Source organism: Lissotriton helveticus, chromosome 11, assembly GCF_964261635.1.
Source record: "Lissotriton helveticus chromosome 11, aLisHel1.1, whole genome shotgun sequence".
NCBI lineage: Eukaryota > Metazoa > Chordata > Amphibia > Caudata > Salamandridae > Lissotriton > Lissotriton helveticus.
In genome coordinates this window covers 583488322-583514433 of record NC_136072.1, presented here as the reverse complement: position 1 = coordinate 583514433, position 26112 = coordinate 583488322, and the positions used below count along the sequence as shown (strand labels likewise).

General features: G+C 45.2%; 1 protein-coding gene across 1 annotated transcript in view; it reads right to left on the bottom strand.

Moving 5' to 3' along the window:
* FHIP2B (FHF complex subunit HOOK interacting protein 2B) overlaps nt 1–24903 on the bottom strand; it is a 148539-nt gene extending 123636 nt beyond the window's left edge. Inside the window, exon 1 of the mRNA XM_078666360.1 lies at nt 24606–24903. Within this exon, the coding sequence (XP_078522486.1) occupies nt 24606–24650 (45 nt within the window). The 5' untranslated portion in view covers nt 24651–24903. The remainder of the gene's footprint in view (nt 1–24605) is intronic.
* Between the last annotated feature and the right edge of the window lie 1209 nt (nt 24904–26112).

The following is a 26112-nucleotide window of genomic DNA, read 5'->3' as shown; positions in this document are numbered from 1 at the left end:
CCTCAAATAAGAAGCATCCAAATGAGTGACAGGCGAACCAACCAATGGTAAGCAATTGTTCCAAGCCCCTATATGTTTTTGGTAAACCCACAATATGTGTTTTGCAACAAGACAGCTTGCGCTGTTTGTCAGATTCAACCTTAATAGGGTTGAGAACAAAATATCCTGCTGAAGGACACTAATTGCAGCCTAAGACTCCATTAACCTGGAGACCAATGGAATCATTGAGACCTGGAAGGTAATGCTTAAACAGAAGCAACTACTCTTTTTGCTTGTTTTAGCACCACCACTCATTGAAATCTGAGCACAATATACATTTTATTGTGCTTTGCACATGCACCTATCCATCAGCTTTCAAGCAGATCGCAAGTGTGTGATCAAAAGGGAACATGCATTGGTAAAGCAATAGGTCTGGCATTTTATGGGGCGTTTGGTAATAGCTGGATGATTTTGTGTGCACTGGCCCAGGCTGTTCAGGAAAGAAACTCCCCTAATAAAGTAACTTGGTTACAAAATTGAAGCTCAGAGGACCCCTTCCGCAACAGACTTTGCAGTTCAGCTGCCCCGTTAAGAAGAGTGTTGAAAAAAAAGAGTCAGAGCAATTTTCTACTACCTACACAGCAGAATATTGCATAGTTTAGACCTTTGATGAAAGGGCCAGGATTTTAATTATTGTACATACTTTGTGAACAAAAAAGTCTGTAAATCCAACAATGCTATCGTGCCAAAAAGTACAACAAGCAATGGCAAAGCAAACAGTTATGGACTTGGGAAAATAATTCTCTTTCCCTCTGTTCTCACTTCTCATCCACACCTCTCCATCCATATTATAAGCAACCCCTCTCCACCCTCCTTGTGCTCTGAGCATCACCAGCCAATATATTGGCAGCTCAACCATCTTTAAAAACTGTTTTTAACAGTTCCAAGATGGCTGCTCATGTGTCCTCAGGCATTCACGGTGGACTAATTTAAATGTATTTTCTTATGACTTAATAAAATTAATTCAAATGGGTCTGCAGTCAATGCGGGAATATGTGCAGCAGCCGGTTTTTAAGGTATTTTCTATCAAAATATGCTGCCCTTAATTTGCGCCAGTAAAAACCACCGCAATGGAGCGCACACCGCTAGCCCCTGCTCCGGATCGCCCCTCGGGATTCTGGTACTTGTAGTTCAGTAGTGGATCACCCAGGTGGGTGCAAGTCGGTACTTGTTGGACTGATGAATCTCTAAACCCGAGCCATGTCTTGGGTCTAGAGATTTTGGGAACAACGAGTACCTACTCGCACCAACTTTGGTGAACCACTTATGAACTTGACTTCTATTCTTCGAACTACACGCACTTCAAATACCAGAGTGCTTAGGGGCGACCCGGAGGAGGGGCTAGCGGAGTGCGATCCATTGCAGAATTCTACTTATCGCTCCCTTGAGCGCCAAGCTGACGAGCTTCTGGAGACGCCCTGCGAGCCAGAGAGGCATCGAGGCCTGTGACGGTTACTTGGCGGCCTTCTCATCCACCCCAAACTTGTTCTCTACTGATGAGGGAAACTATCCCGAAACCCGAGCCATGTCTTGGGTCTAGAGATTTTGGGAACAACGAGTACCTACTCGCACCAACTTTGGTGAACCACTTATGAACTTGACTTCTATTCTTCGAACTACACGCACTTCAAATACCAGAGTGCTTAGGGGCGACCCGGAGGAGGGGCTAGCGGAGTGCGATCCATTGCAGAATTCTACTTATCGCTCCCTTGAGCGCCAAGCTGACGAGCTTCTGGAGACGCCCTGCGAGCCAGAGAGGCATCGAGGCCTGTGACGGTTACTTGGCGGCCTTCTCATCCACCCCAAACTTGTTCTCTACTGATGAGGGAAACTATCCCGAAACCCGAGCCATGTCTTGGGTCTAGAGATTTTGGGAACAACGAGTACCTACTCGCACCAACTTTGGTGAACCACTTATGAACTTGACTTCTATTCTTCGAACTACACGCACTTCAAATACCAGAGTGCTTAGGGGCGACCCGGAGGAGGGGCTAGCGGAGTGCGATCCATTGCAGAATTCTACTTATCGCTCCCTTGAGCGCCAAGCTGACGAGCTTCTGGAGACGCCCTGCGAGCCAGAGAGGCATCGAGGCCTGTGACGGTTACTTGGCGGCCTTCTCATCCACCCCAAACTTGTTCTCTACTGATGAGGGAAACTATCCCGAAACCCGAGCCATGTCTTGGGTCTAGAGATTTTGGGAACAACGAGTACCTACTCGCACCAACTTTGGTGAACCACTTATGAACTTGACTTCTATTCTTCGAACTACACGCACTTCAAATACCAGAGTGCTTAGGGGCGACCCGGAGGAGGGGCTAGCGGAGTGCGATCCATTGCAGAATTCTACTTATCGCTCCCTTGAGCGCCAAGCTGACGAGCTTCTGGAGACGCCCTGCGAGCCAGAGAGGCATCGAGGCCTGTGACGGTTACTTGGCGGCCTTCTCATCCACCCCAAACTTGTTCTCTACTGATGAGGGAAACAATCCCGAAACCCGAGCCATGTCTTGGGTCTAGAGATTTTGGGAACAACGAGTACCTACTCGCACCAACTTTGGTGAACCACTTATGAACTTGACTTCTATTCTTCGAACTACACGCACTTCAAATACCAGAGTGCTTAGGGGCGACCCGGAGGAGGGGCTAGCGGAGTGCGATCCATTGCAGAATTCTACTTATCGCTCCCTTGAGCGCCAAGCTGACGAGCTTCTGGAGACGCCCTGCGAGCCAGAGAGGCATTGAGGCCTGTGACGGTTACTTGGCGGCCTTCTCATCCACCCCAAACTTGTTCTCTACTGATGAGGGAAACTATCCCGAAACCCGAGCCATGTCTTGGGTCTAGAGATTTTGGGAACAACGAGTACCTACTCGCACCAACTTTGGTGAACCACTTATGAACTTGACTTCTATTCTTCGAACTACACGCACTTCAAATACCAGAGTGCTTAGGGGCGACCCGGAGGAGGGGCTAGCGGAGTGCAATCCATTGCAGAATTCTACTTATCGCTCCCTTGAGCGCCAAGCTGACGAGCTTCTGGAGACGCCCTGCGAGCCAGAGAGGCATCGAGGCCTGTGACGGTTACTTGGCGGCCTTCTCATCCACCCCAAACTTGTTCTCTACTGATGAGGGAAACTATCCCGAAACCCGAGCCATGTCTTGGGTCTAGAGATTTTGGGAACAACGAGTACCTACTCGCACCAACTTTGGTGAACCACTTATGAACTTGACTTCTATTCTTCGAACTACACGCACTTCAAATACCAGAGTGCTTAGGGGCGACCCGGAGGAGGGGCTAGCGGAGTGCGATCCATTGCAGAATTCTACTTATCGCTCCCTTGAGCGCCAAGCTGACGAGCTTCTGGAGATGCCCTGCGAGCCAGAGAGGCATCAAGGCCTGTGACGGTTACTTGGCGGCCTTCTCATCCACCCCAAACTTGTTCTCTACTGATGAGGGAAACTATCCCGAAACCCGAGCCATGTCTTGGGTCTAGAGATTTTGGGAACAACGAGTACCTACTCGCACCAACTTTGGTGAACCACTTATGAACTTGACTTCTAATCTTCGAACTACACGCACTTCAAATACCAGAGTGCTTAGGGGCGACCCGGAGGAGGGGCTAGCGGAGTGCGATCCATTGCAGAATTCTACTTATCGCTCCCTTGAGCGCCAAGCTGACGAGCTTCTGGAGACGCTCTGCGAGCCAGAGAGGCATCGAGGCCTGTGACGGTTACTTGGCGGCCTTCTCATCCACCCCAAACTTGTTCTCTACTGATGAGGGAAACTATCCCGAAACCCGAGCCATGTCTTGGGTCTAGAGATTTTGGGAACAACGAGTACCTACTCGCACCAACTTTGGTGAACCACTTATGAACTTGACTTCTATTCTTCGAACTACACGCACTTCAAATACCAGAGTGCTTAGGGGCGACCCGGAGGAGGGGCTAGCGGAGTGCGATCCATTGCAGAATTCTACTTATCGCTCCCTTGAGCGCCAAGCTGACGAGCTTCTGGAGACGCCCTGCGAGCCAGAGAGGCATCGAGGCCTGTGACGGTTACTTGGCGGCCTTCTCATCCACCCCAAACTTGTTCTCTACTGATGAGGGAAACTATCCCGAAACCCGAGCCATGTCTTGGGTCTAGCGATTTTGGGAACAACGAGTACCTACTCGCACCAACTTTGGTGAACCACTTATGAACTTGACTTCTATTCTTCGAACTACACGCACTTCAAATACCAGAGTGCTTAGGGGCGACCCGGAGGAGGGGCTAGCGGAGTACGATCCATTGCAGAATTCTACTTATCGCTCCCTTGAGCGCCAAGCTGACGAGCTTCTGGAGACGCCCTGCGAGCCAGAGAGGCATCGAGGCCTGTGACGGTTACTTGGCGGCCTTCTCATCCACCCCAAACTTGTTCTCTACTGATGAGGGAAACTATCCCGAAACCCGAGCCATGTCTTGGGTCTAGAGATTTTGGGAACAACGAGTACCTACTCGCACCAACTTTGGTGAACCACTTATGAACTTGACTTCTATTCTTCGAACTACACGCACTTCAAATACCAGAGTGCTTAGGGGCGACCCGGAGGAGGGGCTAGCGGAGTGCGATCCATTGCAGAATTCTACTTAATTTGCGCCAGTTGGCTGCTGGTAGACATTAACAGCACATATTTATGTGTACTGGGATACTTTACTAATTCGAGTTCTGTCCAAAACTGTTCTTGATGAAAAGGGCCAGGCATGGCTGCTAAACTTGCAAAGTCTGCAAGCCTAGGTGCACACATTTGCAGCAGACTGCCACGAGTTTTGTAGTAACAACACGATCATCCCATTGACGGTCCACCTCCTTCTGGGACAATACAGCCTGGATGTGAATTAAGGGTTGCCACACCAAGAGTAGCAGCTGCAGCTGCCACCCATAAACAATCTATCGTTAACCCAGCAGCAGTGCTTTTCAACCAAGGATATATTAGGTTGGGTGTGCTGCATTGCCAGAAAACAGTTCATGCCACAGTACACGAATGAGTTACTAATTTAAATGGCACAAAGATTTGTTGATGCTGGAACACACAACAAAAAGAGTAATAAGAGATTGTTACTTATCTTCGGGATCTAGAATTAGCAAAATAGAAATGTTTTCAATATTTTCTGAACTACATCCGATAACTTTGAGCTCTTACAGTATAATATAGCGTATTGCATAGCCGTGTCCCCACCAGTTCCAGTGTGCTTCACCCTTATATCAGAAGATGATTATCATATCTCAGTCTTCCCTGTTTCTTTGTAGCAGAATTTGAATGAAAGGATGATCTATTCCATAGACTCTTGTGGCATTAACATAATGCGTAAACTTTAGTCTCCACCAGAAGCCAGAGCATAGATTTTCAGAATTCAAAGATGGAGTCTTACTTGTGTCCTTTAAAAACTGGTCTAACTGCCGCATTTTTTATTCTTTGGAGTTTACTAATGCCTTTCCTGGAAGCCCCAAGTAACATGGGCTCGCATAATCCATTTGTGAATTAAAAGCAGCAGTGGCAACTAATGCTTTTGATTTATTAGGAATAAACATTAGCCTCAGTTGGAGTAAGCATCACAAAACACAGAATTTAGCTGGGGTTTACAGTTAAGCTCTTTATCCAAAATTAATCCCAGGCTTTTACTTTTCTTTGATGCCGCTGGAGAACGGTCCAAACTAGTGGGCCAGAGAAAGGAAGACCATATATTGCTTTTGCCAAAGCAACCTCTTCTGTTTAAAAGTCTGGGTCGATTCGGTCCATCCAAAGTTGCACAGCTAAAAGACAGTTGGTGAACTGAGTTTTCAGGTCATCACTTCACTTGAAGCATGAAAACGAGGTCTGTGAATCATCAGCAAATGAGATGATTTTGAAGCCAAACTTTTTATTACTTGTGTCAAAAGTCTCATATATTATGTTCAACAGAATAAGCAAGAGTGCAGATCCCTGTGGGACCACGCAACTTTTAACCTGAACAGTTTATTCAAACCACAGTATTTTCACCACAAATGTTCTATACTCCAGAAATGACTTAAACCAAGTGAGTGCAGACCCTTTGATGCCGAACCTCTCACTCTGCTTGGGCATACTGGCATGAGCGACAGTGTCAAAAGTGTCTGAAAGGCTGTCTTTGCAGATATCTATTTCTATCATATTGCTATCCACTACCAAGCCCGTTTCTCTTCCACGACCCGGTCTGAATCCCATTTAGACCTCATCAAATAGTTGTTTCTCTTCCAAAAAAGTAGAGCTAGTGAGCTACACACTTCTCACCCAGCTTCGTAATCACCGGTAGGAGCAAGATTACATGATAAATACTGACCTCCATGAGATCTAAGTTGGATTTCATTAACAGTTTTCACAACTAACGTTTTCAATTTCTTTGGGAATATTCCCTCTGTGAATGAAAGGTTTAATAGGGTAGAAATAGGCAACACCAACACTTCAGTGAGTTTTTTTTTTAAATCTTTAAGTGATTAAGAGTGGACCATTACTTTAATTGATACAGCTTTTCAACTTTTGACTCAGAAACCTGAGGGAGATTGCTAACTGAAGCTACATCCACATTATCTTCTCCTAACACATTCACATCTTGTAAGTTCAACGAGTTCCCGCCTTCCTCAATATCTTCATATATATCATCCACTTTCCTTCTGAAAAATGATTAAATCCTCTCACAGAACTCACTGAAGTCAGGGGTTGCAATACTTAAACAGTCCAGATTAGCTAAATTCCTGACTACCTTGAAAAGTGTCTTTGGTCTTTCTTTGGTGAGAATGTGATTGCTGCAGATTTTAGAGTGTTCATGTGCGAAAGAATTGTGTAAGAGAGATAATGAGACAGAGAGCTCTAACAAGAGCCATCTTGGGTGTGAATGTGCTGGTGGTGCGAGAGTAGGTTGGGTGTATGTTTATTTAGTTTGCTGGTGTACTGTGTGCAACTGTAGTCAGCCTACTGATGGAAAGTGTGTGTAGTGATCAGTGTGGCCGTTGAGGTTGACTACCGAGTGTGATAAAATGCTCATTTTGGGTGAAGTTGTTCAGGTATGGATACGCTCATGCAAGTGCTGGCTTTGGTCATGCTGGGCGCACGAATGTGCCAAGTATCGAGTGGGAGTGTACTATGTGTGGGTGAGGGGCTGAAGGGATATGCAAACACCATGCTTATCAACAATGGAGATGGGTTGAAGTGAGAGACAGTGCTGCTCCTGACTAATCATTCACATCAGAGTGGTTTTTCGGTCAATGCTGTTTGTTCCGCAACCCCTTAAAGATTAGAAGAGCTACAGCAACACATTCAATTACTTCAATGGTTTAGACACTCTCGGGTCTCTGACGAGGGCGACAGGTGGGTAGGGTCAATATATAGGAACGGGGCATATACCAGTACAGTGAGGGCCCTTAAGGTTATGAGCTGGGTTTAAGCTCTCACAATAATTTAAAAGACAAAGTACAATAAGAAAAGTCATGCATTTAAGCCAGAGGTCTAAAAGGTATATAACGACTTAAGCCAACCTTGAAGATAATTGTACTCAGTAAAATACCATCTAAAAGTAATACTGCAGCACCCTCTTTTATGGAGCACCAACATGTTCCCGCGGATGCTAAAGCTCGCCCAGGGCTTCCAAAAACATCCAACCCACTCCTAGTCCCGGGACCACTGACCCAATCGAAGCTACCCAAGGCCTTTAAAAAGGGCAATGATATTCCTGGCAAGTTATGTTGCCACAGGTCAGCATCAGGTGGGGTTACTAAAACCATATCCAACATATCACCTGCAAGCACCAGCGGCCACAGATCCATGGGTGCAAAACAACATAAGGATGCCTCAGAAGGGGGAAACAAAAATAAACCAAACAAAAGTGATAAACAGAAGAGCCCACATGGACACTGATCTAGAGCAAACCCGTTAAATCAAAGAATGGATGTGGATGGCTCAATAGTACCACAATCAGAAGAACACCAAGGCCTAAATCAACACCACGGTCAAGGGATAGATAACCGGACACTACTTGGGCTAACCTCTGCAGTAACCCCTGATATGAGACCAAAGTAACTCCAAGATGTATGCCGCACTATAGAAGTCACAGCTGAAGTCCATAATGCTCAGAATGATAAAACACCTCTACTATTGGCCAACCTACAGGAAAATACCTCCTCCGCTCAGTCACTTTCAACAGACATTCCGGTATGCCACCACTGAAAACCCCTTGGACCTCGCTGTCCTGATAAATCCGGATAACTCTACTCCAACACAAAAAGCATTACTTATGCTTACAGAGAACTCAATGGCTGACCAGTCTTAAACAAGCATTAAAAATGCAACAGGTCTCGCCTTTGATTAGGTTTAAGCCATTTGCTTTGCTAATGGTATTGCATAGCAAAGCAAATGGCTTTAACTTAATAAAACTGTGGGCTAAAAAGGATGGTTTGGATTGTTACCCCGACCAATTGCCAGTGGGTAGGCTTAGTGCAAGCATTCCTCCAATCGCCTTTTGAGTGCTGAGTAACACATCCCTGCTGAGACGTTCTGGTCCCCTCCCCCTGGTAGCAATGAATCCTGTCTGAGAAGTGCTGAGTAACACATCCCTGCTGAGACGTTCTGGTCCCCTCCCCCTGGTAGCAATGAATCCTGTCTGAGAAGTGGTCGCATCCTCCCACTGCTGAAAAGTGCTGGTAAAATTCACTTAAAAGTAATGAATCTCTGCTGAGAAGTGCCTGAAGCCTCCCATTGATAGAAATGCATCTCTGCTGAGAAGTGCTGGTAGCCTCCCACTGGTAGTAATTAATCCTGGCTGAGAAGTGCTGGTATCCTCCCACTGCTGAGAAGTGCTTGTAAACTTCCAGTGACAGTAATCAATCTCTGCTGAAAAGTGCATGTAGCCTCCCGCTGATAGTAATGAATCCTGGCTGAGAAGATCTTTTTCTCTTGCACTGACACCAGTCCTCTACACCCTTCTGAGGCCGCAGGTAGACGCACTTCTAGCATCTTTACATCTCCCACACTTTAAGCCTAGGAGGTAGTTCTGCCCTTTTATAGCGCCGCCATCACAAGCCTGAAGACGCTGCAAACAGATCCTTGCAGAACTGTCGACGCACAGTGACCCAAAGCCACTGCACGCCGCTTGCCCTTGGTTCATGCACTTCAATCATCTTTACATCTCACACGGTGCAAACCGGCGAGGTGGGGGTGCAATGATTATAGCGCTTCCATTTCTCACCACCGGTCCGAGTGCGCTGCAAGCTGTCGTGCTCCTCAAAGACCAGTTGAAGCTGAGCATTCACGCACTGCGCGACAAGCGCAGGTTTGGCGCTGTAAAGTGTGTGCCAGCTGCAACACACCGAACCCTATGCACCCAGACACTACCAGCGCCGGCGCTCGTCTTCTGAGCCAGGGCGCCCTCACAGAAGCTTGCACCCGAGGGTGCTACAGAGTTACCCACTCTCACGTACCCCCTGGTACTAGTATGCTGCGTCACAGGGTGATTTTAAACCCCCAGCCCCTGTTACCTCTGCAACAGCGCTTAGAGCGCCTGGTTGCTGTGAAAGTGCTTCCCCAACGCTATATCTTCCTTCCAATTTAAATCAAACCCACTTCCGTCAGTGCTACACATTTGGAGTGCTGTTATTTGCAAATGGAGGAGGGGCTCTCCTGAGGCCACCACGGTCTCTCCCAAGTGAGCTCAGACTGAACCGAGGGGCCCTGCCATTTCTTACTAGAGGGTCATCTTGACATTTCTTACGTCTCCCACGTCCGAAAAACCCTTCTTGGAGCCCCCGGCACCTGCGCTTTACTTTTAAAATGTTATAAGTAAAGCGCGGGTGCCGCGATTATACTAAAATGAAAGAAATTTATGTTTTTTCTATTTCTTTCATTATGGCATAATCGCGGCACCCGTGCTTTACCTATAACATTTTAAAAGTAAAGCGCAGGTGCCGCGATTATACTAAAATGAAAAATAGATGTTTTTTATATTTCTTTCATTGTGGTATAAATCGCCGCACCCGCGCTTTACTTTTAAAATGTTATAAGTAAAGCATGGGTGCCGTGATTATATCAAAATGAAAGAAATAGAAAAAACATCTATTTCTTTAATTTTGGTATAATCGTGACGCCGTACACATTTCTCTTTTAGAGCCGTCCCTGATGGGATCCAAATTCGATAAATACATATTATTGGCCTAATATATACAATATAACCTTATAATCATATGATAATATGTTTAGAGTACATTGTAGTCACACAATAACTAATGATTCACTTTTAGTTCGCCTGCACCTATTGATATGTTCGGAGCCATTTTGTTTCGTTTCCCTGTGTGAAAGTACTGTTTCCCTGAAACCATGTGATTACGCTTTTCGCATGAACCCGTGATGGCCGACTTAGCCATCTACTCCACTTGTTAGTTTGAAGCTCAGGGAACCCCAAGGTCACACCTGCCCTTCTTGTGGGATGCGCACATTCTAGCAGAGGTCGTTCCTGTACTCCCGGGCTACAGATAGACAGGGAGGCACCTTACTGACCTGCCCCCGGAATAGCTAAGGCCTAGGCTATTTGCAATCAATTGTGCCTTATATGGGTATTCCTGTTGGCTCACTGACAAGTTGTATCTTTCCTAGTAAGTCGACTTTGTGGTGTAGGCGAAATGTATATATGCCTTGTATCGTCTGTATGTAGTCAGTCTCCTCTGCGCACCTCCGAGGGTCGTGTAGACTGAGGCTCCCCTTTCAGGGCTTGTATTTGATGAATAAACGATTGAACCTTCTCCATTGCCGACTGAATTATTTATTACTAATATTGGTATATGGGCTATTGGTAAGTATAGTCCATTAGTATTTAATTTAAATCCTTCAGTTGGCGACTCCGCGATAGGGTGGTCCCCTCCTGTAAACAGGGGTGACGGGACAGGGAGGAGTTCTGGCCGAGTGGGTGGACAGAAAGAGGATCCCGATTTGAAACACCCGTATGGGGTATGAAAACAAGCCGTTCCACTCTCTAGCCCAGTATCCCTCCCAGCTATTGAAGACCCTACGCCGGAGTCCTACGGGCTTAACCCGAGAGAAGAACAGACTGTGTTTGTCTGTCTAGGTGTCGGCAGTGGAGAATTCGCAATCGACCTGAGTGCACCAGGTGAGTGACATTTGTGATTAGATTGGATAAGAATCACTCAGAGGAGGTGTTTCTTTTTGACGACAGTTACTGTTTTTGTTTGAAGGTGGCCGGGGAAGCCGGACCACGAGGGAATCTGAGGATCTGCCGTTGCGGCGAAGGGGCTGCACGGGTGGGTACCTCACGGACTTGTTTGGTGAACATTTGAGACTACACCTGATGCCTTAGCGGAGTACGGCGTTACTTGCTCGGCCGAATACTCTCCGGGAAAGCCCTGGGAGCAACTGGGTAAGCTAGGGTTCTGGAGCTACGCTCCCAGACGCCCGGCCCAACCAGCACAGGACCATGGGATGGCCTGTGAGAGGGTTTGTGGTTCGCCTATCAGGTGCTCTCAGAACAGTCTGACGACTGTTCCCTTTAGCGAGATTTTGTTGGTCTGGAATTCTTTTGAATCGATTCCCCGAACAGGAGTCGACGGGCTCTGTTCGTATTTGAAGACGTCATTTGCATAAAATAGAAGAATATTTGCGTTGCACTGTTTTACAGCACTTTACTGTGATGATTGGATAAAAAGAGTATGAGTGGATGATGAAAAGGACGCGTCCAAGTGTGCGTGTATTTTGAGATTCTGTGAACGAAAATCGTTTAAGTATTACCATAATGCCTTGTTTTAGCAAAATATGTTTTGGGTACTGTTGTCGGAGAGGTACACGGCTTGAAGAAAGACAGCCTGCCCCTCCTGAGGGCAGTCCCAGTTTCGATTTGTATGTTAAACATGGTCTACAGCCCATTCTATTCAATACCCTTTGGAATAAGTACACCAAAGATAATTTGGAATTACAATGGCCTCTTACGGGGTCTTTTGATGAGAAAAAGATTCATTATATACAGAATAAATTATTTATGAAGAAAAGCCGTCAGTCTATGTTTGATTCCTTGAACTTGTGGTTGAAGGAAGCAAAAAGATGACTAATCAGAGAAGAGAAGTTGGGAAGGTTGAAATCGGTTATGTGGCTAGACCAGAGACAGGAGATGAGTTAGAAGATGTACTGGAAGCCCGACCACCTCCCCCTTATGCGCCACAGGGCTTGTACCCAGCCGTACCCAAGTTACGGACTGACCAGTTGTGTGCTGCATCGGCCGTCAAAGCCCAGATAGGGGCGGTCGCCACGGCCCCACTGGCGGATCGGGTCATGATGTTCCGCTTTCCCCTCCTTCTCTTCGACAAACTACCTTACCCTTAATATCCCTTCAGCCGGATGCGGCTGTCCCTTTTCCCTTGCACCCTGTGTTTCTCTCCCCTCCGACTCAGACTACTTTAGATCTCCGAAATACAGTTGGTCCGGGTGCCACGCCCAAGCGACCGTTGTCTGACTTGAGTGATCAACGAGCTTACACTCGGTCGCTGTTGGGACTGGAGGAGAGGAGAGCCATTATAATTCAGGCATCCCAGTGGATGCGAAATCCTATTTATACTTTGGAGGATATTTGGAGAACTATGAAAGATTTCAAACCAGTTGCACAACAGCTGGCTCTAGAGAGCATGGCGATTCGATTGATTTCACTATGGGAACAGTGCTTTGAGGAAGGATTTCCTCCTCAAATACTGCGTGATGTCAGGGATCACGCTCATAAATTTCATCTCCAAACTGAGGAAGTATATCAGAATGTGACAACGCTTTTGAATTATCGGGAACGGATGCACCGAAAGAGTGCCGAGTGGGGAGCGCAGCACCCCATGAGAGAGGTGCATCCTCTCTTTTTCCCGGAATTACCTGAAATAAGGGATAATGGGGGCAATGTCACTAGGGCACGAGTGGACGCTCGGCTTCAGGAACAATGGGTCTACACCGCTTGGAAACGAAGTGAGGTCCTTATGTTGAATGCCCAGCTCCCTGACCCCCGTAAAAATCCTACAGCTTATTATAAGGAATTGACCTAAGCTGCCAACTCCGCCATCATGACTATAGCTGACATTGAGCTATTTTTTGGTCTTTTGATTCCAGTGGATATTTGGAGACAGATACATGATACAGACCATGCCCCCGAATTAGGAGGAACGTGGGATCAATTAAAGAATTGGGATAAGGAACGGAAGCCCGGTGAGAAACCCAGGGATGAAGTATTAGCGGTACCGGGAAAAATTGTTACATATATGCAGACTCTTCTCCCTCCTAGGAAAGTAGACTGGGATAAACTAACAGCATGTAAACAGAAAAAGGATGAAAGTGCGTTGGATTTCTTTACTAGGTTCGAAAAGGTTTTCATAGATTTCAGCGGCCAGGACCTTTCTACAGAGGGAGGAGAACGATTATTTGTGAATAGATTTGTTACAAATTTGCTTCCGGAGGTTATGTCCCGCCTTCAATCTGCTGAGAGTACATGGACTACAGCTGCCCTGTCCGTCATCCTCAGCATGGCCCAATATTATGAGCATCGTGAAAATGAGAGCAAGGAAAAGTCAGAGAAAAAGACTAAGGATCTAAAAACTAGAGTGCTACTGCAGCAAGTAAGCAGAGGGCAAAATTTTGGACGATGGGTGCGAGGTTCGTTTCAGAGAGGTACAATGCCGGGTAGAGGTAGAGGAGGTCCTCCGAATATTGGGATAAATTAATGTTCTTATTGTAAACAGGAAGGTCATTGGAGGGCGGATTGCACTCTGTTGTTGGTAAGGAATGGATCCAGTAGAGGACGAGGTAGGGGTCGAGGGAACATATACCGAAATAGTATGCGACGAGAGCACTCGCAATATGAGGGTTCACGGAATATTATTTTGATGACCCCCAGAACAGACAGTACTACAATGAGACTTATCAGGATGATAGGTATGACGGACAGGATTATGCATGAGACAGCCATGGACAGAGCGGGGGCCATATTACAGTACCAGGTGACCAAGAAGGACCTTATGTAGAAGGGGAATTGTTGGGTACATCGGGAAAGTTTTTAGTGGATACTGGAGCGATGAATAGTTCAGTCGCCCATACACTGGTCCCGGGGGCTGCTCTGTCTGGCCAAAATAATGTATCAGTAGGATTCTCTGGAATACTGGTGGTAAGCCCAGTTTCGAAAACTCTGCCCTTTACCATAGGCCCCATTTCTATGCATATGCCTTTTCTCTTGACCTTTAATTGTGGTGAAAACCTTTTGGGTTTAGATATTTTGAAGAAATTACATGCACGCATTTATTGTTCCCCCGATGGTGTTTTCCTGACTATGCAGAAACCACCTGTGAAAGTAGCTCAATACTTTGCCAAAACTAAAACCCTACCCCCTGAATTTTCTACGATCCCTCGGACACTGTGGGCTACAGGGGACACTGATGTTGGTCTGTTAAGAATAGCCCCTGTGTCAATAACTTTGAAACCAAATGCCCAGCTGCCCCGCATTCCTCAGTACAATATTTCACCAGAAGGTGAGCAGGCCTTAATGCACATTATTCGTGAGCTCGTTGAAAGAGGGGTGGTGGAAGAGACAGAGGCTAATGTCTGTAACAGCCCCATTTTGCCGATCCTGAAAAAGACGCCGATTGATGGTGCCCCAGATTATAAGACTGCATATCGTTTTGTAATTGACCTTTGAGAGGTCAACAAAATAGTGGTCCCACAGTATCCAGTAGTACCAGATATTACGGCGATTCTTACAATGATTCCTCCCACGGCTAAATATTTTTCAGTAATTGACCTAAAGAATGCTTTCTTCAGCATTCCGATTCATCCTGATAGCAGGCATATCTTCGGATTCTCATTAGGTGGCCGAAGCTTTAGATTTACGCGTGCACCCCAAGGCTATACAGAAAGCCCTAGCATATATAGTCAGGCCTTGAAGGCAGTACTTGATGAGTTAATTTTGCCAGCAGGAAATTCAATCATCCAGTATGTGGATGACATTTTGGTGGCCTCCGATACAGAGGATGGCTGTAAAAAACAACGGTGATGTTATTGAATCATTTGGCTAATAAAGGAAATAAAGTCTCCCTCTCCAAATTTCAATATTGTCGACAGGAAGTGACCTACCTTGGCCACTTACTGTCGAAAGCGGGGAGACGATTGACTCCAGAGAGAATATCTGTAATTACTAATATGTCTGTACCCCGTACCCAACGTGTTGTTCGTGCTTTTCTTGGCATAACCTCTTACTGTCGCCAGTGGATTCCTAATTATTCACTCCTCTCTAAACCCTTGTTGTATCTGACGACCAAAGATGTGCATGAACCCTACCCTGGACGGATGAGTGTCAGGAAGCCTTTGATTCTTTGAAATCTGCTTTATGTTCTGCACCTGTCTTGGGTACCCCGGATTACCGGAAGCCTTTTTCACTTTATGTGCACGAGGTGAACGGTTGTTCGCTCTGAGTGTTGACCCAGGGTTTCGGTGGAAAACAGAGACCCTGTGCATTCTTTTCATCGATCCTGGATACCGTTGCACAAGCCCTACCAAGTTGTCTGAGGGCCACTGCGGCAGTAGCGGTGGCTATCCGACAATCTGAGGGTATAGTCTTGAACACAGATCTCACGGTCATGGTACCACATGCTGTGGATATTCTGTTAAATAGAACCAAGACCCAGCACCTTACAAGTGCTTGTTTGACAGGATACGCGTTAACATTGTTTGCACCACATATTACGATTAAAAGATGTGCTACATTGAATCCAGCAACATTACTGCCTCTCCCTTCCAATGAGAAACAGGATGACAACCATGATTGTATATTTAGAACTGAAGAAGAAACTAAAGGGCGTGAAGATCTTACAAACACCCCTTTAGCAGAACCCCAAGGAGAGTTATACGTAGATGGTTCTTGTTTTAAGTTGCCAGATGGTACTGCAACAGCTGCATATGCTATTACAACGTTGAAAACGGTGGTATAAACTGCTAGGATTTCCCATCACTCAGCTCAAGCAGCTGAACTAATAGCCTTGTTACGAGCATGTGAACTGAGTGAAGGATTAAGGGTAAATATTTTCACAGACAGCCAGTACGCCTTTGGCGTCGCCCATAGCTTCGGGAGGTTGTGGAGGGAGAGGGGTTTCTTTACTACCCATGGCCTGAAAATTCAACATGGTCCTTTAATTGATCGATTGTTGTTTGCTTTGACACTACCAGAAAAAGTAGCCATCATTAAATGCAGGGCTCATAAGAAAGTCATTGACTCTACTGGGAAGGGAAATGCTTTTGCTGACTCAATAGCTAAAGAAACAGCACAAACTAAAATGACTCCCATGTTTCCTAGTGCTTCAGCTCGGTGGGTGGCGGAAACATGTGTGTTCGATAATACCATTGAAAGTGTAAAGGAATTGCAAAAAGAAGCTACAATAGACGAGACGCAGAGATGGGAACAGGAAGTAGGGAGATTAGATAAAAATGAATGTTGGTTAGATCGAACTGAGAAACAGCGATGGTTACTCCCTAATGCATTGGTATATGCCGTGGTGACCATGGCTCATGGTCCAGCCCATATAGGAGCAAAGGGTATATGTGCCGTACTGGACCCAGTCTGGAATAATCCAAATATTCCTAAGACTGCGACACATGTAGTTAAATATTGCCATGTGCGTTTACGCTACAACCCTGGGGGTAGAGAATCTGTCCTGAGCGGAAATTTTGCACCACCATCCCTGCCCTTTGAAGTTATACAAATTGATTATATACAAATGGAACGAGTGAACAATTTGAAATATGTACTGGTGGTGGTTTGTGCTTTCAGTAAATGGGCCGAAGCCTACCCCACCAAGGAAGCCACTGCAGTTGCAACTGCCAAAGCCCTGGTTAAGGAATATTTCCCACGATATTGCTTGCCCCGAATTATCTGGTCCGATAACGGGACACATTTTAACTCCTTGTTGGTTCAAAGTGTTTGTGATGGTTTGCAGATTAAGCAAAAATTTCATGCAGCCAGACACCCCCAGTCAGCTGGTCTGGTTGAGAAATATAATGGCACTTTGAAATTAAAGATGGCCAAGATTTGTGCAAGTACTGGATTAAAATGGCCCGATGCTCTCCCTGTAGCGTTATTATCTCTGAGAACAACCCCCCACACGAGAACTAGGTTATCACCTTACGAAGTAATTTTTGGTCGTCCTGCCAATGGGTGGGGAGTCCCTAGGCCCAGGTCCTTTAGAGATATTGATTATCCTTTGATGACAGACTATTTGTATGCCTTGACTAAAGATCTGCGTTCTATTCATCAACAGGTATCCGAGACATTGCGGCCGCTACCAGAGGGTCCTGGACATCGGCTAGAAACAGGTCAGTGGGTCCTGGTGAAGAATTATCAACGGAAGTCAAGTTTGGAACCGAAGTGGTCCGACCCCTATCAAATAATCCTTGCAACGAGATCGGCGGTGAAGGTGCATGGACGCAAGCACTGGATCCACATCAGTCACCTGAAACGCCTGCCGCTACCTTGGCCCTTTGATTTGCAAAACCGCGAAGGAATCTCAAGCCAAGAAGGTGAATTGCTGCAAAGCTTTGTGCCCTTTTCAGACGCCCAAGAAAAGGGGCAGCCGAGTGAAGTGTTGCCCTCAGGTGAAAGGGCGGCGGCCCGACCAGCGGAGGCTGTTGTTTCTGGTACATCACAGGGTCCGAATGCATCTGATGCCCTTGCAACAGAGTTGTTTCATGACCAGGAGCAACCTGGTTGCTGTAAATATGACCTGCGGCATCAAAAACAGCGTGGTACCCCAGATTTTCATAATAAGAGTTAGGGAAAGACTTGAGTTGAACATCAGATAGATTTACTGGGGTACTGAGCGAGACACTGGACTGAACACGTTGAGCGCCTGGAACACTGTGCTAAGTGGCTCTGTTCAGAAAGAAAGACTGAGCTAAGGGCTGCGGTTGTTCCACAGGAAAAGGAAGGTTGTTTCCCTTTGATGAATGATAGGAGTCTACCTGTGAGGCTCTAAACAGACACAGGAAAGAAGATCCCTCTGTGGGAAGAAGAACCCCTCTGGTGGCGTGCGTGCTTTGTGGATACAAAGATAGCTTTTGGACTTATAGAGAGGGACCGAGTTAGATTTGGACTTATAGAGAGCATGTTTCTTTTTGCTCGATTCGCAATGGAGGATGAAAGACCTCTGGCTCCTCGACGATATGTTGATAATATGCATTTGTTTTCCGGATGGTCCACTAGAGTGAAGGTGGCATTCGTTGCTTTCATTGCTATAATCACAGTGATTTTGATGTGTGTATTCGTATATTTAGAATTTCAGCATCCTGTACAGAAACTGTTGGGAACTACTGTTGCCCCGGAGGAACACCTCTTTTATTCCTTGCCCCCTCATAAGGCGAGACATAGAGAAACTTATTTGAAAAATGCTTTTATTGAAATGTTGCATCAAACCCACAGTACCACAATCAAGACAAATTGTTGGGTCTGTGGTTTACTTCCCTCAGTAATGCATCAGCATGAATTATTCATTTCCCTACCGTTATCTTACTTAGCTAGCTGTGAAGCCTGGTTCCAATTGTTATCGTTGATGTATTCTCATTATGTAGCTGAACCTAAGATATATACTGAAAGAGATTATGAGGCCATTTTGAAGTATATTGAACAGCATCAAGGATTTGATGCCGAGGGAAATGGAGGAGAGGGATCTTTGGATCCAAATGCTTGCATGAATGTATATACAGATTACAAAAATATGACTTGGTTACAAGAAGAAATGCAGGATTTTGAACTTTTCAATTATACTATGTATTTTCAGCATTTTAAAGAACGAAATGTCACGAATGATAAAGCTTTGCCAATCCCTATCATTAATACCACCTCCCCTTTTTGCATACAAGGACGGGGTCATGTTAAGGTAGGGAAAAGTAAATGTAATTACACTTACACCCTGCAGGTATACAGTACTCCACCTATGATTACCTCTCCCGATGTATATTTTGTGTGTGGTGAGAACGCGTACACTTGGCTCCCAAGAGGATGGGCAGGGCGTTGTTATCTCTCATTCCTCTATCCTCCAGTTTATATCGCCCCACCTGATTACCACAGAACACATCAGTTGGTTCGTAGGGAGGTAGTGGTTAACCGAAACATTAGGAGTTTTGATACGGACAGTACGGACCAGACAGATACCTCCCTGCAGCAATTTGAGGATTTTGCTAAAGGACTCACTCCTTTCTGGGGACCTATCTTCAACAGCCGTAGTATAAGACGTTTGTCTAGAATAGTGGAGAGCGTGGTTCAGACCACAACTGGGATCCTAACAAACATTACTGTGGAGCTTCAGGCGACGAGGCTTGTGTCACTTCAGAACCGGATGGTTCTTGACGTCATCCTCGCAGATAGGGGTGGATCTTACGGCGTGATCGGCAGCTCTTGCTGTGTGTTTATTCCTGATTCGGCCCCTACAATTCACCTTGCAATCCAGAAGCTACACCGATTGGCCAGCAAAGCACATGTGGAAAACGGTACCTGGTCTCTTAGTGGTTGGTTTTGGGGTCTCTTAGCTACGGGGGGTTGGAAAATATTTATGGTGCTTGCTGGAGCTTTTGGAGTCATATTTACTTGCTGTCTCTGTCTCCAATGTGGCCCGGCTTGCTGCTCTTTCAGTGCAACAAGAATAACATCTGCCTTAAACTTTTCTCGTCAGGCCAAAGTCGAAAAACAAATGATTCAGAAGGAGGTTTCAGATCTTATGCAGATCGATGAGGGAGTTTTCGTAGAATAAAAATTGTTATATTGACTATAGTAGGCCAAAAGGGCCGTCTGATGGGATCCAAATTCGATAAATACATATTATTGACCTAATATATACAATATAACCTTATAATCATATGAAAATATGTTTAGAGTACATTGTAGTCACACAATACCTAATGATTCACTTTTAGTTCGCCTGCACCTATTGATATGTTCGGAACCATTTTGTTTCGTTTCCCTGTGTGCAAGTACTGTTTCCCTGAAACCACGTGATTACGCTTTTCGCATGAACCCGTAATGGCCGACTTAGCCATCTACTCCACTTGTTAGTTTGAAGCTCAGGGAAACCCAAGGTCACACCTGCCCTTCTTGTGGGATGCACACATTCTGGCAGAGGCCGGTCCTGTACTCCCGGGCTACAGATAGACAGGGAGGCACCTTACTGACCTGCCCCTGGAATAGCTAAGGCCTAGGCTATTTGCAATCAATTGTGCCTTATATGGGTATTCCTGTTGGCTCACTGACAAGTTGTATCTTTCCTAGTAAGGCGACTTTGTGATGTGGACGAAATGTATATATGCCTTGTATCGTCTGTATGTAGTCCGTCTCCTCTGCGCACCTCCGAGGGTCGTGTAGACTGAGGCTCCCCTGTCAGGGCTTGATTTGATGAATAAACGATTGAACCTTCTACATTGCCGACTGAATTATTTATTACTAATATTGGTATATGGGCTATTGGTAAGTATAGTCCATTAGTATTTAATTTAAATCCTTCAGTCCCACTTGGACGGGCTCGGCCGGACTTCCTGCTGGCGTAAAAGGGTTATTATCTTCTTTATGGGGCCATCTGTTTGGACCCATAAAGAAGATAAGAAACTTATATGCCAGCAGTAAGTCGGGGCAGCCAGTCCATGTGGGACGGCTCTAAAAGAGAAAACAGTAATTACTGTAAACTCTTTTCCACTGGCTGGCCACCGTTTAGCATGAACGGTGACGCCAGCCAATGGAAAAGAAGGGCGGGGCTTAAACCCCACTAGTGAAAGGTACTCTAAAACATAAAATCTCGCCAGCGAGACTGCGCATGTGCGCAGCCTACGCTAGCCGAGACCTAAAAACTTTGAGGAGGCTCCCCTCCTTGGAAACACAAACTACTGAATGACATTCCTCTTGGCAAATTCAGCTTTAAGAACAATAGCCACAATCGGATAATGGAGTTCATCAACAGAGCAATGAAGTTACACTTCAATATAAAAGATGACTAGAAGGTGCACAACAAAACACAACCTTACTCGAAGGAAGGCAGTACAATAAACTTATTTGCAAACACAGCACCAACGTAAAAAAAGTGTCACCTAGAAATCTACACACACAAAAATAACACTACATCTATCAAAAGCTTCATATGCTTGTAATGTCCCCAAATCCCAAGACATTGACGAGAAATGTTCACAGATGTCAAGAGCTGACTTGGCTCCAACCCAAACTCTAAAAATGAAGTACTGAGAAGAGATCTGGCAGTGAGCGGAGAAAGGAAAGAATAAAACCAACATAAAATCCCATCGCACCTCGACCAGACCCAGAGAATAAGACTTCTCGCCCAGGGAAAACTCAACACTCTCGGACAACAATACAGTTAATGCTGCACAACGCCAACTGGTCTTAAACTCCCTCTCAACTACTAAGAGATTAATACAGGATTTACTCCATCAAGAAAGAGAGACTCTCGGAAAAGATAGAGGACACGATACAAGAAACCATCACAAATATTACACCACCTTTGAAAATAGCTGCAATGGAAACTACAGTAAAGGATGATGAGATAACGATTCATTCAGGTGGAATTTTCAATGGGGATGGTTTTCTAAGAACTCTAATCCTAACAGAAAAACACTAGAGATTAAATTAAACGTCAATGCCCAATTGTGAAAATGCATGCAATAAAGCTCTTTCCTTCCCAGATGAAAGAAAATAAACAAATATGTGTGTGCTTAAATTTAGCAAAAATACAAAATAACCACCACCACGAAATTAAACTTATACGCCCAGAAGTGGCAGATCTTCAATCGATTGAGAAAACCTTTCTATAGGATAAACCTAACCAAATAAAACGGAAGGATAACTCAAGGAAAAACGGGACTCTGTCTGAAGAGGTTACCCCAAACATCATGGAATCACCAATATTAAAGCCCTGGAAACTAAAGGAGCAGTCAAATAACAATTCCGGAAGATATTACTCAAACAAACAACAGTATTCTCCAAGTCTACTACTTAAAAGACTGAACTGGAAACACTGACCGGTCATGTAACAAGAACCGGTTTAAAACAGAATCGGAGACTGCTGCAACTCCCTAACTTCAAAAGATTTAGACCCCGACTCATAAAATAAATCGCTCACCGATGCAAGAAATTTGATCATGCACACAGTGCCTAGGACCAGCAGTAAAGAGGGAAGATTTTCTTTAAAAAACAGTCTACGAATGTCTAACGGGCAAACTTGAATAAGGGACAGTAGAGATAAAATACCTTTACTACATTAAGAGGCACACTTCTACCCCAGAAGAATTAATAATTCAATTTTAGTTGGCACAGGTACGTCTAACTTGATACAATATATTTATAAATCTGAACCCCTGATAAACCCCTTCTCAGACGGGCAACTAATATTAGGACCCACACCAAGATCAACAACAACAGTGTTAAAAGATAATATTTCAAGCATCTCCAACCAAAAAGAAACAACTCATACAGTAACGTTAACCTCAACCCTTGACAATTTCAAATTCATTATAATTAAAGGACTGTACAGACAATTTGAGCAAGACAATGGACAACAGCAAAAATTAAAAACCTGATACTCCAAAAGGTACAAATGCGCTACTTCAAAACAAAAGATGGATCCTGCCACCCCATCACAAATAAAACCAAGCCAACAAAATCCTAAAATTGTAAAAAACGGATTGACTAATCAGAACCTCAAAAGAAAAGAATGATATTCTCTCTGACCAGAGAATAGAAACGTCAATCCGGTTATGCAAGATGACTGGCATTCCACAGAAGATAGGGATCAATTACCTCATGAACTTTCTAAAAGAAGAAATGTTTGTTCTGCAGGAAACATGGGTGGCATTCCCCTTGGTCATCTAGGAATAACATAAATCACAACAAATATGCCATCCCAAAACTGGCCACTTGGAGCAGGGATGGGTTATGTACAGCCTGCAGACTAGACAAGTGACTCAAAATCAAAGTCTGGGAAAACATCCACAAAACATCTGGTTGTGCAACTTTACTCTCCTAAGCAAGTCACTCTTACAAATAATAAGTGCCTATCAAAAAAAGTTTGAAAGCTTTGTCAACCTACTGGTCTTAATTAAATCTGCAATAAACAAACCTGCCACACCCTTATTGGTCATCTGCAGAGATCTCAACTGCAAGATGGGGCCACACATTGGAAGAAATGAACAAACTACAAACTTCACTATACATGCCATGGTTCAGTACAACTTTGCAAAAATCGGACACAGGTGGTCACCAACTCCAACAATCCTGTACAAAGGAGGGATTGATTTCAGGACGCAACTTGAGCGAGAATGGATTTGCTGAACTCCCAACCTACAATGCTTAAAGGACACAGACTGTAATAGACTACATGTTCCTCAAACGGGAGTACTCACACTGCTTTAAAAACCTGAGGATCCTTCAAAGGCAGGAAAGCGGCCACAAGGCCCTACTGCTGGACATCTTCAGAAATATATCAAGTGAGTCTAAATCTGTACAAGATCTTGAGAGCTTCTGGAATCTAGGTGGCCAATTTAGGGTGAGATGTTACCATACCATTGAGGAATGGATTGAAACAGGGTTATCAAACAAAGAAACCAAGAACCTAGTCAAAGCCATATTGGAAAACCCCAGACACCTAACAAAACATTGGCAGGCTAATTAGGAAAACCTAGTAACATCACTTCAACTACTCATCTCAAGTACCGCCAGTAAAATTAAAAAGACAGCCATGGGACCCAAAGAGAGCATAGTGTGGTTTGACAAAAAATTCGAAAATTGCAGAGATGTTCTACAGCCCATGGGAAAATTAGGAATGCAAGGACCTGCTAGAAAACCCTGACCAAGAGGAAAAGGGATGCTTTCTCTCAAGTTTCCCAGGTCCATGCATGAATAGCTCAACCAGACCTGGTTTTGGTCTGCACTCTGGGACTGATAAAGCCCTGATATTATTTGGAATAAACAGAACTATATATAAGTTCCATAATGGAAAAAAAAAACCTGGTCTCAACTGAGCTATGCATAGTCTTGGGTACTTGAGAACTCTCGCGTCGGGGTCAAAACAGTACTTGCCCCTGCGTTGTAGTCTACAAACGATTGACCTCCTAAAATGTCAAATACGAAGAGAAACAAATTCCCACCACTGAGGTTCGGATAAAAAAAAATCTCAAGACTCGAAGGTGCAAATGTGTTTTTACCCTGTCGAGTGAGACTTGGAAAGTATGTTTACTTTCTCGTATAAGACAAGGCAGCTTTGTACACCCGGAAAGATCGGGCCAATATTCTCGACTTGTACGTGTCATTTATTTTCTCTGGAGCTACAAGGCATGGCGCAGTTCTGCTACAGGCGTGCTTCTCCCATAGAGTGCAGAGGCCCAATCCCCGGCCTGCAGTGGTTTATCTCCCCTATAACTATATGCTTGAGCTGGGGCCGGCTAGGGCCTCCCCCTGCCGGCTTCCCCTCCTCTCTTGGGCTGCCCGCGCCTCTGCCTAGTCTGGCTCTCCTTCCCGGCACTCACCGTCTCCACTGCCTGCTGCAGCAGCGCACTCAGGCGGCTGAACATGGCTCTATGCGCCCCCGAGGCCTCCCCGGTGCCCGGCAGGACGCTCACCCCGAGCGGCTCCCTCTCCCTACCCAGCCTCGGCTTCTTCCTCTTCCCGTGCGACTTCGGCCCGCCCTCCCTAGCCCGCCCCCTGGGAGATCCGGGGTGAGAGACGGCCAAGGACGGGGAACTGTTGAGCACCGGAGGGACAGGGGCGGCGGAGACCGAGCGCGGCGGAGACGAGTGCCCGCACTCGGAGTCAGAGACAGCCTGTGAGTGTGAGCGCTACGGCAAAGAGCAGAGCGAAGTGACCGCAGTAATCGGATATGAAAGGCCTGTAGTTGTGAAAGACCGACACACGGGGAAAGAAAGGACTGTAATTACGGAAACCAAAGACGTGGCTTCCTTTCGGAGACCGAGTGCAGGGCAAGCCCGTACCTGCCCGAGAAGGGGCGAGGCATGTGACGTTTTTATTTATTTATTTAATGCGTTTTCATCTAGCGCGGACTTTACTCGAAGGTGTCAGAGCGCTTCACAATAGGAACGTTAATGATACATGAGGAGAAAATTACAAGTGAACAAATTACAAAAGCAAACGTTAAGTTACTTGAGGTAAACGTGGCAATTGTGATCAAACAAAATACAATTATTTTATTATGTTAGAATTATTATGATAGAATTGACACTGAGAATTCAAGGAATGTATAGCAAAACGTTGTAGGAATTGTATTTCCCAATTAACTTGCTTGGATTGGATAAATTAATATTACTTTTCCTTTTTTAATTAATGTATATTTTTTATATTTTTTCACTCGTGTATAGTGCAAACGCACTGGATTAGACATTTGCCCTGTGGTGCTTTCCAGGATGGCTAACCTTTCCTTTTCATTTAGCAGGAGCAGCTTTGCATGCAGAGACTGAAAAATGTTTTAGCTAACGCGTCTAGAATTTTCAATTCTATTAAGGAATCAGAAGCGAGGATTATGCTTTATTCTTTCATCGCTACTTATTAATAAAATTTCACAGCAGCCAATAAAAAACAAACAAGCATTTGCAATGCCATAGGTCTTGCAGTAATTAAGTTTGAGCTATTAACACCAATTGCAGCAAATGTCTATAAATTGTAGGCCAAAAGAAGTGTATTTTTTTTGTAGCAATGGTGGCATGCTGCGCTTTAGATGAATATGTTTAAAAGTAAAGTGCGCCATACTGCGATTGCTACAATAGTTAATTGTGGATGCATTAACTATTGATGTGTGCACTGATGGCTGGTGGTGTGTGTGCCTGGTGGAAGTGTGCACTGACAATATGGTTGTGTGTGTGTGGTCGTATGTGTGGTTGTGTGTGTGTGGTTGTGTGTGTGTGGTTGCGTGTGTATGGTTGTGGGTGTGTGGTTGTGTGTGTGTTTGGTTGTGGTTTGTGTGTGTGGTTGTGTGCGTGGTTGTGTGTGTTGTGGTTGTGTGTGTTGTGGTTGTGTGTGTGT